Here is a 12,548-nt window from a genome sequence, read left to right as displayed (position 1 = left end):
ATTAACCTGCCTGCTTACAATTTAGGGAACAACTATACATTTATAAACTAAATACATTTGTAAATTAAAATGAAGTATAAACCACTATTATATTCTAACTTACTAATAATATCTTATCTGAATTAATCAAAAGTTATCAAACCTTACAATTATAACATTATTTTCAATCAATGTATTAATAATATTGTCTAAGACAGAATAATGCTAATGAGAGCCTACTTAGGGTTTATTTACCACTAGATAAATAAAATCAAATAGCATACATCTAGTCAAAAATTAGTACACTGCTTCCTCCTTTAGAACAAGAAAGTTAAGCACCAAAATAACCATTACTGTATTTGTTTAAAATTTTTCTTTAGGCAGGCCTGCTGGCTCCAAACAGGTAATTCCAGCTACTTGGGAAACTATAGCAGGCAGAATTCAAGTTCAAAGTTTCTCTGGGCTACATGGAAAGTTGTAGGCCAACATTGGTGACACAGTGAAACCCTGTCTCAACTCAGAGAGTAAAAACAGAATTTAAGATATTACCAGTAATTTTACAAAAAAACAGAATAAAATTGCTTAGAATAAACTTCAAAATATAATACTAATACAATATTTGCACCTTCTAATCAGAAAACATACCCCTCACAAATGCTCCACTTACCCATCTCCTATTTCATGTACTTAAACTAGTAGCTTATTGTAATTTGTAATAGTTACAAGCCTGATGACCTGAGTTCTATCCCTGGGACCAACATGATGGAAGAAGAGAACCAACTACCCCAAGTTATCCGTCATACTTCCACATGCTTGCTGTCACACACACACACACACACACACACACACACACACACACACACACACACACAAATGATAATGACACATAAATAAATAAATAAACAAACAAATATAATTTAAATTCATATGTACGAAAAACTAGGTTATTGACCTTAGAAATGTTAAGCAATACCTTGCTTTCCAGTGTAATCTCCTTAACTGTTTCAGTAATTCCTGTAATGCCTGTTTAAAATTCAGCAGGAAAAAAATTAACTAAAATTAAGCTACAAACATTCCATTTACTTGAATAAAACAATATAAAACATTTTATTAAAATTCTCACAACCCTGAAATAGTCATATATTAACAGAATCTTTACAAATGAATTTTTACAAGCAATCCCAAAGATACCTCAAAAACACCTCAAAAAAAAGCCAAAAGAATTCTAATTTAATGGTTTACCTGTATTACCATGACTTGCCCTATTCAATAACCCATTTACAATTGTTCATTTGAATGTTTTTCACAATACACACTAAAATCAAGAGATGATATGACTTATATTTACATTTTAATTAGACCTTCACCAAAATCAGGTTTTAGTTATGTTGACATACTATTTATTTGCTTCAAATATCTTGGACATCTCAATGTAGTAAGACTACTCCACACTCTTATGGACCTTTTTACTTTACAAGTATTTCCATGTCTTATTAATCCTTACACAATTCACTATAAAACAGAGTAACAATTCCTCCCAATGAAGAAATGAAGTTGACAGACAGGTCAAATGAGCTGCTCGAGGCTCACAGCACTTAGGAGGAAGTTGGGATTCAAATCCATACAAAGAGACCTTGGATACTTATTCTCACTGTATTCACTACGCACACCCTCAGAACCTGTTGTCATAGGAGAGTACAATGCAGATAAGCAGCAACACCACACCATGGCCCTGCATAACATTCTCATCCCAAGAACCTATCAGAGTTCTTAAATGGACAGTTTAACCAGATGGGAAACTCAGTAAAATGAGAGTACCTAAAGTTACTACAGACCAAAAGATCCTAAATTCAAAAGGTATTTAGCTCCTAATAAGTACAGCTTATTTTCTTAATTTAAACCGGCATGCCTTTAACATTCCTCAACCAAAGGACAACAAGCTCACCTTCACAAACGGAAGATAGCATACTCCAAAGACCAGCACTACAAGCCTTTATTTTGTAACAGTTTGACTACAATCCTACAATAGATAGGATCAATCAAGATGATAAAACCCAAATCTTAGCCAATCAAACCAATAATACAAGAGTATTTACTGAACCCAGAACATAAAAAGAAACCTCATCTATCTGCCAAAATACAGTAATGCAACAGTATACCATTAAACCCAACCCCAAGGCACCAGCTGGAGAAACTTCTTTCTGCAATGGGAAGCAGTCCTACAAAGATTCATGATGGTCAAAGTGCTAAGACTACGTGACTATTAAGTGCTCAGTCCTGAACAGGATGTCTTTATCAACACCTTCAGGGTTCAGGGAACATCAAGGAAGATGTGGGAGAAAGAAAGAAAAAGCTGGTGGACAGGAAGGAATGCTGAGAGATGCTGCTCTCTGGACATGAAATGGACAACGCACTCATGAACTCACAGAATCTGTGGTTTTCTGCACCAGGCCTACATAAGATTAAGCCAGCCAATCTTAAAGCATGGAAGGTGTTCATGAGGTTCCACCCCCAGTGAGTACTACTGTATGATGACTGCTTAGCGAGGTAGAGTAAAGCTGTCTGTCTGTTTTGGAGGGAGGGGCCATTGGTGAGTTCCCCAAGCTCTGGTGATGGTCCCACATCCACGCATACGTGGTCTACACTAAATCAACTCAGTGAGTCATTTAAAAAGAAATGGGGGTGGGCGAAAAGATGGCTTAGAGGTTAAGAGCACTGGTTGCTCTTTCAGAGGACCCAGGTTCTGCTCCCAGCACACACATGGTAACTAACAACTGTTTGAAACTCCTGTTCTAGGTAACAAGACACTCCACTGCGTGCACATGGTACAGACATACATGCAGACAAGACACACACACACAAAAAAAAATAAATAAAATAAAATAAAATAAAAATGACAAGGACATGTGAATTTTCAAAAAGGACATGAAGATGAAAGGGAAACATGTTGGGAGGAACTGAGGGAGTGGGGGCAGGGAATAGATATGAACAAGATATATTATACACATGTATGAAATTGTCAAAAAGATAATTTTTAAAATATCCTTAATTTTAAAAGTATGGCACAACTGACAAAGGAAAAGAAAGCTCAAATAATTCTAAACACGGTCACACTCTAGCATTGTGATGTTTTATTCTGTCAACCTGTTGTAACAGCCAGATGTCTGGTTGTTAATGTTGTAATAGCCAGATGTCTGGTCAAAAACTAGTTCAGAGGTTGTGGTACAGGTACTTTTTAAGAGATGATGAATAAATACTAAAACTAGTTTTAAATAAAGCAGATCATCCTTCAAAAAGTAGGTTGATTGTATCCAATCAACTAGAGGAGGACAGAGGAAAGGAAGGCCTGTAGACTGCCTGTAACATCAACCCTTCTATTCTGGTGGGAGCTTCACCTCAACCCCTGGCACCCTGGCATCCACATACCCAAAGAGTCTAGAATGTTCTGGTGGAAGCTCCACCTCAACTCCTCTCCCCCATCTCTTTCCCTAACCCCCCTCCCCAAAGCCCACCAACCACAGAGAAGCTCAAGACCACTCCCACAGGGTATTTAAACTGCATCCCAGAAGGGGGTGGGGCAGAGAATCACTCAGGAACGCTTTACCCATTAAGCCAGGGCTTTTTCTAATTTGGTCTGATTTGGATTGCTGCATCGGTGGAGAGGCCTATCTATCGGGGTGCAAAAACTCTGTCACCTTCCTTGTTTCTCAAACCTGCTGGAGCATATCTTACAAAATCCATTTGTCATATAAGCCAATTCCTTAAAATAAATCTACTTATATTACAGTGTAGCAGTGGTCCTGAAAGGATAGGCACTAGCAATTTAAAATTTCCCCAAGACATTCCATCCAGGGAAAGAACAGGCTTAAAGTCCTGGCTATGGAGGAAGAGTTCACTCAGGCCTGACAATTTATATCATAGCTAAATCTACTTTATATTATATTAAATTTCCTGGGCTTTGTTTCATCTTTTCTATAAAATTATAGCATCACTGAAAAGAAGGTAAAAAGACATGTTCTCTCCCAGGTCTAGTAAAAACTGTAAATGAGTCCATTCCTATATCCCATGGTTTTCCTCTAACACACCAGAAAACTCCAGTGTCTCCTGGCATACCTATTCTTACAGCAATGTCAGTATACACTCTCTATCGGTTCTATCCCTCTAAAGAACTGACAAATTCAGGGGCCAATAATAGAAAAAAAGCAATAATGAAACCCCAACGAGGTGAAGCAAGCAAAATTGGCTTCAGTTGGGAGCACTGCCTTATCCTAAGATACAGCTTAAAGTTATAATTCTACAAGTATCTCTAATGAACATCAGAATTTATGCATTCAATGAACTGAAGGACAATGCTGTTATTTTCCATAAAAAAACAAACAAACAAACAAACAACGATGCTACTTGTTCTGTATCCCTAAGCAATCATTTTTAGATGTCAGATTTTTGTAGACTTTTGCCAATCTAAGCATACTAATACCTACTCAGCTCTGTGCACTATGATCCTATAAGTACGTTCTTGAAGTTTAGGATAGTGCTTCTGAAATAAAATACAACTAGAAATTTCTCCAGCTTTTTAGAGGAAACCATACTAAAAATAATCATTCCAGTCAGTCAACAACTACCAATGTGTGTATCTTCCAGCCATGAGAAAAACTAATGAAGAGCACTGAAAATTCTTTGAAAGATGAGGGGAGGGGCTAACAGCATCAATCAGTCAGGGGAGAATGACTGACAGAACTGGTTTAAGATGATGCTGAACCTACCACTTCCTCTAGGCTTTAATACAAGAGATTCGGGGCAAACTCATGTGCACAGGCAGTGCTTTTTACTGTACTTACTTTCTCTTCTATATAGCAATAATGAAAATAAATGAATATTTCAAATTGTAATTGAAGCAGCAGATACTACTTTTCCAGGGTGAAGTTTTTGGGGACAAACTTGCACCTTATGTATCCTTTTTAAAATTTTAAATCAAGCCTATTATAAAAGATGATGAAAAACTTTAAAATAATTTATATTAAATACCTGTCATTCTGTATACCGCTCACCTGTGTTGTGGTATGTATCTACCCATCCCCCATCACCATCATCTTCTTCAATGATAGCTTCCAATTCATCTGAATATTCCATCTGTTTACATCGTTTGTAGCATGGAACTATTAAAAAAAAGTCAAATACATATATAATTCACTAATAATAAATACATCAGAAAGAGACAGCTTCTATCATAAAAAAAAAAAACTACTACCAAATAAACCCTTCCCTTCCAATGAGACGAATACCTTAAGAATTACATTCAGCCCACAGACACATCATGATCTCGCCCCATTAATCCTTCCCCAGTCTGCTTTATCAGAAGACAAGTAACAAGGGGTCTGATTTAAGCATCTCTGTCTTCCTTTACCATGATGATTTGTGAGGAACAGCTGGCAGAAGCCAGATGACAGTGCTCAGTTCCAAACTAATGAATAATATTTCACACTAACAGTTCTGATCTCAAAATATGCAAACACCACCTGTCATACCGAGAGGTGGTAGAGGTGACCTCTGGAATACAAAGCTAAAGTAACTGTCAATATGAATTTCATAATTCATATTTAAGTTCTGGTTATTTACAAAGGATAAACATATTAAAATTCAACAAACTGCTAAATTTTACTTCCTAATACAACACAGGTACCAAAATGTTCATATAGGTGTATCAATTAACAAGTACTATTATTTCATAAACCTATAATTGATATTATAAGGTATAAACATGATACTTAAGACACTGTTTTAATTTCCTGATTAAATAATCAGGATATAAATTATCAATTTTAAAAATAAATACACTGTAAAAAAGAAATAACTGCTGGGATTTTTTTGTTTGTTTGCTTTCTAGCACTGTATATCAAACACAGGGCTTTGAGCTGAGCAAGCCCTCTACCACAGAGCTGGATCCCCAACACTTGGCCTTTTTGTTTCTCAACAGGTGAAAACATGGTCTCCTTACATAGCTCAGGCTGACCCTGCACTTACTACGCAGCCCGGCTAGCTTTCTTCCACCATATGTGGACCCTATGTGCAGGACAATGCTCACAGGCACCATGCCTGCAAAACCTGCTATTATTACACACGAGCTCCCTTCCCAGGTTGAGTTAAATTAGAACAGAAGCCAATGAATTATTACACGACTATTTTAAGACTATCACAATCTTCTTCTGATGTTTTAAAAATCAACTTCAGAAATAAGATGACATCTATTTTAAGAGTTTTTGTGCCTGTGGGTAAACTTGCGATGGCGCAATGAATGATAAAAAATTTAATTTTGATCTTTTCTATGTCAAAGGTGGGATCAATTTCATTTATATAAAAACACACAAACATTAAAATCAAACAGCTAAATATATTTTGATTATGAAATCAACTTTAAAAAACTAAGAGGAATCTAAGTTTCCATGGGGAACTCTTCTTCACTATTTTGGCAATTAGATCTTTTTGGTAAAAAGAACTAAAAAAGAAGGGATAAAATCAAGTGGAAAATATTCCTGGGACAGAAAACCCAAAGCTTCATGGAATTTTCATATTTCCATCTGTAAGAAGCTTCAAGCATAACTTCAGGCACAAATTAGGATAAATAACTGTAAATGGGATTTTGTTGTTTCAATATACTGTGCAAAAATTTACTAATATATACAATGATATAACGCTTACCATTTTTGGTTACCAAAAATTGTTTCCCTGTTGGTAGATATGCCTTCACTTTCAATTCTTCCCCTGTAGCCCTTTAAAAACAGTGAAAAGCACCAAAATACAAAATATTTTAAAAGTCAGTATGTAACAGAAGATATCACATGTAAATCTCAAGACTACAAAATCTGCATATCTGTGGAAATTGTTTTAGGACTTGTTAGGGAAGTCTGCCATTAAGTAAGGCATAGAAAAGCATATACTAGCATGAGTGAAATATATTAGGAGATGCAGACAGAGGGGATTTGTATTTAATATTAGGCAAAAAATGGTAGAATAATAGAACTAGAAAACCACTGTACTTGCCTCTAAACAAAAAGAAAATGCAGCTCTTCCATAATCTATTCCATCATACAATCTATCAGACAGTTAATATCAAAGTACTGTTCATTTTGACATTAGAGCAAGGAATGGAAAAAGCTGTATGATACTACATACAAAGTAGACAATTAGCAAGATTCCCTCATCCCCTAGAAGGGGGAAGGGCTAAAGAGGGTAACAGGTGGTGGCTGAATATGGTCTATGTAAAAGGAAATTTCTTTATGAAAACTATTGCTTTGTACAATGACCATACTCTAAACTTTTAAATCCCTCCTCCTACTAGTGTTTAAAATTGGAACTAAAAGATAAAAGATGCTTGAATCAAAGATGGTAATACTGAGAATAATAATGCTTAAAAGCAAACAACAACAACAAAAAAATCCAGTTGCAGAGTGTAATAACAGGACTTCCAGCTCTAACATGAGCCATTAATTATCAATAAATTCTTCTAACACTAAAAGGCAGGGAAGATTTTTCCTACTTTATAGATAAGAAAACTAAAGTTTAAAGGGAGTCAGAGTGCTCACAGTCAGGAAAACAGGCTAGAGGAGCTAGGATCAAGTCAAGTGACTCTGGGACTCATCTTCAACTACTCCATCTTTGAGTCAGGACCAACTGCCAGCAATTCTGAGCTCTTCTGCCATCTCTCACTAAGAATTTATTCAGTCTTCTGTGCACCATCTACTAGACCTGGCCAAGACAGAGCTGGCATATGGTGCCTTCACAACTATCAACACATAAACTTGAATTTCTGCTGTCTTTTCAAGCTTTTTAAATTTGAACTCTATAGATTTGAGAACAAGGTAAAGCCAGGAATATCATTTGACAGCCTTATAATCTTCTTTCACTAAGTTCAACTATCAGACTCAACATCAATGCCTGAAATTCTGAGGAAAGAAGTTAAAATAAGATCATGATGGCACTTGTATACACAAATATATTAGCATGGAAATATTTGCCTCCAGTACTAATTTAAAATTAATTTTTCCTTGGCCCTAGCAATTCAGACAAAAGTGAGGGCACTGGCATGGGTTGTGACTGAGTTCTCAGTTACAGTAAAATTATATTAATAATCATGATCCATAAAAAATAAAGCTGGTGAGCTAGCTCAGCAGCTATAGGCACTTGCCACTAAACCTGAGTGAGCACCTAAGTTTGATCTCTGGCACCCACAGGGTGGAAGGAGAGAACTGACTCCCACACATTGTCCCATGACCTTCACATGCATGCTCTGGCATGCTCTGCTCAAACACACACTCACATGCACAGTAATTTTTTTAATCTATAAACATAACAATCTTAGCTACTGATACCCGTTAAAAGATAGTGTCTATATATACCACTCTTCCACATTGTACTTTATGTATGACATCTAAACTACATGGATAATTTAAGGCACCGTGAAAGAACTCTCAATTAAAAAAAAAAAATGTAGGTCTACCATAGTAAAATTTTAAAAAGTTCCTCTAACCAAATAAGTGTTAGCTTATTTCATACTGATTTGACTTGAAAAACATGGAGAACCTAATTGTAGCAAAATATTTAGAACACACACATGAACATGTTAAATCAGAAAGCTCCTATGGCAAGAACTTGATTTTTAAAATTTAGAGCAGAAATACACACACATGCGCACACAAATAAATGAAGCTGACAATCTGGCATTTCTTGATACATAAGAACTAATAACCTATGAGATACATAGCAACTGATAAAAGCCAATGATGAAAGGAACTAAAACAGGTCACAAATGAAGAATTTTCTAACTATGGTTTAAAAATATTTTAGGTAATTAAATTCTTTAGCCAAACAGGAAACTGGCAACTACAACCTTGTCATTCTAGAACCCAATAATCAAAACTGTATCTTTCTAGTACAATTAAAAAACATCACTAACAAGAAAGATACATATTAAAGCATATGCATGAAGACAATTGATTAATTACAGATAATTTTGACCTAAATAAAAAGTTCAGCCACTACTGAGAGAACATTTGAGAGCCCCCTCTTGAGAGCCCCCTCCCCTACCATGAGTACTTAAAAGTAATAAAACTGCATTTATTCAAAAGCATATTTGTATTAACTACTTTAGTACTTAAAAGTAATGTTAATGAAAAAAATAGTTATAATTCATTATGGGCTTATTCCCAGCCAGGACTTGACTGGTACCACAAGGCTTTGGTTTTAGTTGATTTCTAAAGGAGGAATATAACATTCACCTGTGATGTTACAGTTTAGGCATTATATCTTAAAGAACGTAAACTCCACAAAATATCTTCATTTGTCATTAAAATGTCCAAAAGCTGTTCACAATTATTAAATGCCTAAACATATTTTTAAAGGAATCACAAGGTCAGACCTAAAGAGAACAAAGGAAACACGAGCAAAGGATGTAAGTGGATTTGAGTATGCCCATGCTTGGTTCCAGCAGAACAAAGTAAAATACGTGACACCTATTGCCCCTTTATGTTCCTTGGAGTATCACTGCAGTATTGTTCAGTAGAAGAACCTAAGGAAGAAGGTTATGTTCGTCATTCCACTTTTAACGTGCTAACCTAGTTTACAAACTGCCTGTAATCTAAAGCTAAACACCTTTCAGTAGTCAACTTTTCACTCAACATTACTTACCATTGCCATGTGGGACAGTGGTGGACTAAGTGATCTCCAGCTGCCACAAACTACTCAGGGTTCGCAAGGAATATGGAAAAAGCAGAAAAGAAACATTGAACATCACTGAGTACAGGGTGGCAAAATACCAAACTGATCACCCTGGGTAACTCTGATACTTAGTAATCAATTAAAATGCAAATAGTGCAAAACCTGTTTTATCAACCTGAAGATTTATTTCAATTAGTAAACTTAAAGTTTTAGTGTCTATAAAAACTCAAGTTAACTTTGGAAGAAAGAAGAATGTTGTTATCTTTTTGTTTTGCTTTTCAAGACCTGGTTCCTCTGTGTAGTCCTAGCTGTTCCGGAACTCACTTTGTAGACCAGGCTGGCCTATCATCTGCCTCTGCCTCCCAGTGCTGTGCCACCACACTGAGCAAACACTGTTATCTTTAATTCAACTGCATCATCAAATCATGCTTCAAACCTGATATGAAATCACTAAAGGCAAGGCAATGAAGTTCAAGTGTCAAGATCCATCATGCAGCTCAATAAATACTCTTATTAAGGACTGGAAACTCAAGGAAAACATTTAAATAAATAAATACATATAGGTCTATAATGTCAACCTATTTCATTAAATCATAGTGGAGGTTTCTTCTTCCTCTTTTAATTACTTAATTTTTTTAGAATTATTTTCTAAGTGTTTTGCCTGGATGTATGTCTTTGTACTACATGCATTTCTGGTGTCCACAGAGGTCAAAAAAGGCATCATAGCCCCTGGAACTAGAGTTAGAGATGGTTGTGAGCCACCATGTGGTTGCTGGAAATGGAACTCAGGTTTTCTGCAATACAAGTAAACTTAATAACTGAGGCATCTCTTCAGCACTCTATTATACTTTTAAGAAACATTTTGTTGTTGTTTTTGGTGGTTCTGGGTGGTCAAACCTGGTGCATGAAACTAAGCAAGCATTCTGTGGAATCAGCTATATGCCACAGCACTAGACCAATATTGAAAGTTTTATTACACTCCTAAAAGAATTAAGGAGAAAAAGCAATTATAGTAACAAACAATGGGGGGAAAGTTAAGTTCTGGACTAACTATGAAAACATCTACAAAATCTGGCTTGGGTTCCAGGCTGGACCCCCAGCACCTCATCCCACCAAGTTTGATGGCACAGGCCTGTAATCCCAGCATTCTGAGGTGGAAGTAGGAGGAGCAGAGTTCAAGGTCCTCTTCAGCTACCTAGTGAATTCCAGATTAGCCTGGGATACATGGGACCTATCCAAAAACTTCTGAGAGGGAGATATAGAGAGGGAAAGGAGGAGAAAGAGAGAAAAGATCTAATGGATTCCTTGGACTTTCTGAGAGGGAGATATAGAGAGGGAAAGGAGGAGAAAGAGAGAAAAGATCTAATGGATTCCTTGGACTTTCTGAGCAAGCTGAACATTATTATAAGCTTTCATTTTTCTTCACAAATAAAAATTAGACCCAGGGAAAAAGAATTTAATATTTGAAGAATTTTCAGTTCTCATAAATATAAGGTAATCTCACTGAAGGATACAAATCTGACTTTTGAAAGCAGAAAACAAGAGTCTGCTACGCAGAGCTACAGTATAACAACTGCAACAATTTGTACATGCTTTCCCAATTGCTATTTCACAACAGCTCTAATTTAGAAATCTGTATCATTTATGGACTTATTACACAGTAAAAAATTAGGATACATTTCATATTCTCAATATCCTTTGAAAAAGTATATCTATCCAAAAGTCTACTTTCATTTGAGAATAAAATTCAAGCATTAAACATTCTGAAAATAGCCTACTTTAAGATAATATATCGCCAAGGTTAAGATATGGCAACTTTATTCCCAAAATAAACCTTTTTCTTCTTTCATTTAACACATTTTTAAAATTATTTAAACTAGTTATGTAATGACAGAAGCCAAAATAAAAACAATAGCTTCTCTCTGCCTTCAGTTTTGAGCGTTTGAGGGTTACCACAACCAATTATTACTTTTAGCCCTGTGGTTGCCAGGAATTCATCACCACCAAAGTAACAAAGTTAAGAAAATGCAAGTCAAATATATATATATTTGGAAATGGAAATTCTTTGCATATATTGCCTTCAAGTCATTAGACATTAATTTTATTTCGTGGTCTTTTGGTAGTAACTATTTAAAAATAACAAAAACATTATGAAACAACCGAAAACTGAAACCCACAGAGCTGCACCAATAATTAGCACATGTGGATATCTGTGCTCATTAGCAACGGCCATTATTACTTGCTTCAAAGAGTCAAGTGAAATAACATGTTAGAGTCAAATTTCAAACTACCAATTGCTTATAGGACCTTCCTCATAGTAAATATTCTCCTGATATTTTTCAATACATAATACAGATTAATACTGTATCCAACAAGATATAATCAATATTTGGATTTTAGCAAACAATATTATTCCTCAACTGACCTTCAATTCATGTAACACTCTAAGTTAGTTACAGCAGCATTTGTTTTTCCACAAAAGATACAGTATTAGACATGGGCTGTCCCTCTTTTTAAACGTAAATTCTTCCACATTTCTCAATGAAAACAAAAAGATAGCTGGAAACTGATGGGTAAGAGCCCAGAAATTAGAAGAAACAAATTAACAGCTCAATTCAGTATGTAGTATTTATCCCAAGCAAATCATACCTTCCCATTGTCTTCCCTCAGGCTCATTTAACTCAATCCTGTAATTATGCTCTATCTGAGCCTAGAATTACATGCTTTGTATCAAATTAAGCTAGTTTTGCCTTAGATTCTTGTAAGGAAAAATTCATACTTCATGCAGCTATTAAGTTACCCATGTTAGGATGAATTTTTGTTTGAAAACAGCTTAATTCTACAGAAATGCACCCAAC

The 12,548-nt window shown here is 35.6% G+C and overlaps 1 protein-coding gene across 1 annotated transcript in view; it reads right to left on the bottom strand.

Annotated features, from left to right (window-relative positions):
• Atg3 (autophagy related 3) overlaps positions 1-12,548 on the bottom strand; it is a 28,058-nt gene that overhangs the window by 10,701 nt on the left and 4,809 nt on the right. The window contains exons 3-6 of the mRNA XM_052740799.1: positions 9,661-9,710; positions 6,676-6,746; positions 5,028-5,135; positions 953-1,002 (exon numbers count right to left, since the gene is read on the bottom strand). Coding sequence (XP_052596759.1) covers positions 953-1,002; positions 5,028-5,135; positions 6,676-6,746; positions 9,661-9,710 — 279 coding nt within the window. The remainder of the gene's footprint in view (positions 1-952; positions 1,003-5,027; positions 5,136-6,675; positions 6,747-9,660; positions 9,711-12,548) is intronic.

The sequence above is a fragment of the Peromyscus californicus genome, unplaced genomic scaffold, assembly GCF_007827085.1.
Source record: "Peromyscus californicus insignis strain IS unplaced genomic scaffold, ASM782708v3 Scaffold_16__1_contigs__length_79575227, whole genome shotgun sequence".
In the NCBI taxonomy this organism is placed as follows: domain Eukaryota; kingdom Metazoa; phylum Chordata; class Mammalia; order Rodentia; family Cricetidae; genus Peromyscus; species Peromyscus californicus.
This window is presented reverse-complemented; position numbering and strand designations above follow the sequence as displayed.